General features: G+C 52.4%; 1 protein-coding gene across 1 annotated transcript; it reads left to right on the forward strand.

Annotated features, from left to right (window-relative positions):
* Positions 1 to 804: 804 nt before the first annotated feature.
* LOC138364582 (la-related protein 6-like) lies at positions 805 to 2,714 on the forward strand. Its single transcript, XM_069324280.1, has one exon. It carries the CDS (start codon positions 971 to 973, stop codon positions 2,297 to 2,299), a length of 1,329 nt encoding a protein of 442 aa, XP_069180381.1. The 5' UTR covers positions 805 to 970; the 3' UTR covers positions 2,300 to 2,714.

The raw sequence follows: 2,714 nt of genomic DNA on the forward strand, positions 1-2,714 counted from the left end.
TTGTATTGTATTATTCTCAGGGTTGTATTGTATTATTTCCTGGGTTGTATTGTATTATTCCCAGGGTTGTATTGTATTATTCCCAGGGTTGTATTGTATTATTCCCAGGGTTGTATTGTATTATTCCCAGGGTTGTATTGTATTATTCCCAGGGTTGTATTGTATTATTCTCAGGGTTGTATTGTATTATTCCCAGGGTTGTATTGTATTATTCTCAGGGTTGTATTGTATTATTTCCTGGGTTGTATTGTATTATTCCCAGGGTTGTATTGTATTATTCCCAGGGTTGTATTGTATTATTCCCAGGGTTGTATTGTATTATTCTCAGGGTTGTATTGTATTATTTCCTGGGTTGTATTGTATTATTCCCAGGGTTGTATTGTATTATTCCCAGGGTTGTATTGTATTATTCCCAGGGTTGTATTGTATTATGCCCAGGGTTTTATGGTATTATTCCCAGGGGTTTATGGTATTATTTTCAGGGTTGTATTGTAGAATGTCTGATATTGTCACACTTCCGCCCCCCCCCTGGGTTAAGATATACTAAACTCTGTAATTATTATGTGACTACTGGAACACTTGATATTGTGGACCTGTACCCAAGACTATGTAATGTATCGGTGTATACATAGGGGGGGGGAGGGGTGTAGCGCAACACCACCGCTACACCCCCCAGGCCCCCGCTTCAACCCCTCCCCCCCCAGACCACCGTGACCTCGAGGCCCGGACGCCAGCCAGTACCGGAAGTAGTGCTCATGACACTACACGTACGCATCTTATCTACCTGGCTGACGCCACCGTGAGGAAGACTGTGACGGGGTATATATATACATGTGTCAGCAAGTGTCGTCGTCACAATATCACAGTCAGCCGGGCCAAAAGCAGCGCACAACGCCCCTGAAACACTGCAAGTGGTGTTAGGTGTGTGGTAACAAGCAAGCAGCAGCGAGGGCGGTTGTAAGGCTTGAGGATGGCGCCCACAACGTGGACGGTGGTGGGGCGGGAGCCAGTGTGTGCGCGGCCAGCCCCTGGTGAGGTGCACCGTCAGGAGTCACGCACGGCGCTAGTCATGTCAGAGGCCGACACCGAAGACAGCAGCGAGGCTCGCCAGCATGAGGTGTACTTCACGTCGTCTGAGAGCGACGGGCCGCACTTCCTCATCCACAGCACCAGCGAGGAGGACGAGGATGAAGGCGCGAGTCGGGCCACCGCGGTCTCAGTGACGACCATGGAGTCGCTGGCCTCCACGGACGTGGGCTCGGACTGCACTAGTGAAGGGGGCGAGCCACTGCCGGCGGTGGACGTATCGTCCCTGGCGCCGGAGTTGGTCGCTGCGCTTGTTAAACAGGTAGAGACCTACTTCAGCGACTGCAGCCTCGCCAAGGACCTGTTCTTGCTAAAGCATGTCAAACGTCAGCGAGAAGGATTTGTTTCTCTAAAGCTGCTCGCCGGTTACAAGAGGATAAAGACTATCTCGCGTGACTGGCGAGTGTTGGCAGCGGCGCTGAGAACTTCTACGGTGTTGCATGTTAATGCAGAGGGCACCAAGGTCAAGCGGAAGGTGCCCTTGCCACTCACGCTGCGCAAAGATGTGCTCACTTCGCGCACCATAGTGGCCGTGAATATTCCCGCTCCGCAGGCCTCTATGGCGAGCCTGGCCACACTCTTCAGCACTTACGGTACTGTTGCCTCCCTGCAGGTCTTCCGTCCCAAGCCTGACGGTGGCGGCGTGGCCCCGGAGCTGCAGTCATTACTGTCTCGCGTGTCCGAGGTGGCCAGTACTACCTGCGCTGTGGTAGAGTACGAAGACGTATGGGGTGCTGCCCGTGCTTTCCACGAGGTGGTCGACCCACCCATGACCCTCCACGTCTTGCATCGTTCACGCCGCAGTTCCGCGCAGGTCAACAGGACCTTGACCACACCAACACCCACTCTCACTCCGAAGGGGCGACGAAAGTCTGATGGTGGGGTGTGTGCCGAGGCTCTGCGGGAGCGGCTGAAGGTAGGGCCGGTTAAGTACCAACAGAGACGCATAGTGGAGTCCAGTGCCTCTGAATGTGATGAGGGAGCCAGTGGACGGAAGAGGTGGCGCCATGGGTCACGTCCCGACAACCGCCAGCCACTACCACACCGGACTAGCCAAAATCTTGTTGGCAGCAGCAGGTCCGTGCCGTCCTCCCCGGCCTCCTCCCGGCGAAAGGAGACTGTCGCCCCCCTGAGCATCACACGCGTCCCGCGGGGTCCAGACGGTACCCGCGGCTTCTCTGGGTTCCGGCCCATAGCCCAGTCTAGCCATTAAATCGATCCTTGTCCAAGAATTTGGAAATGACCATTACTCCTCCTAGTGGCCCGACCCATGGTCCCGCCATGGGTCCGGCCATTTCTAACTACTGGCCCATGCCCTTTCCAAATGGCCTGGGGGGGGGGGATGCATTTCTGACTACTGTACATACCATTAGCTCGCGGTGATATTGAAGCTTTAACGGAGCCTGCTAAGTTTTAATGTATATTCTGAATTTTAATGTAAAAATTGTATTATAGTAATTCCGTAATTTTAAAATTTGTATAAATATTTTAAATATTATATAAGCCTGCAGGTGTATCGATCAACATTAATGTTAAGCTTGTATAGGCGAGGGCGGAGTGAGCGCCTTGCTCTACTCCGGCTCCACCCACCAACCTCAAACTGTTTAATAAAACCGATTAAAAGAAAA

This window comes from Procambarus clarkii, chromosome 14 (assembly GCF_040958095.1).
Source record: "Procambarus clarkii isolate CNS0578487 chromosome 14, FALCON_Pclarkii_2.0, whole genome shotgun sequence".
Classification (NCBI taxonomy): Eukaryota; Metazoa; Arthropoda; class Malacostraca; order Decapoda; family Cambaridae; genus Procambarus; species Procambarus clarkii.

Coding starts and splice junctions, on each gene's coding strand:
- LOC138364582 (XM_069324280.1), top strand. CDS start 971: ATGGCGCCCACAACGTGGACGGTGGTGGGGCGGGAGCCAGTGTGTGCG.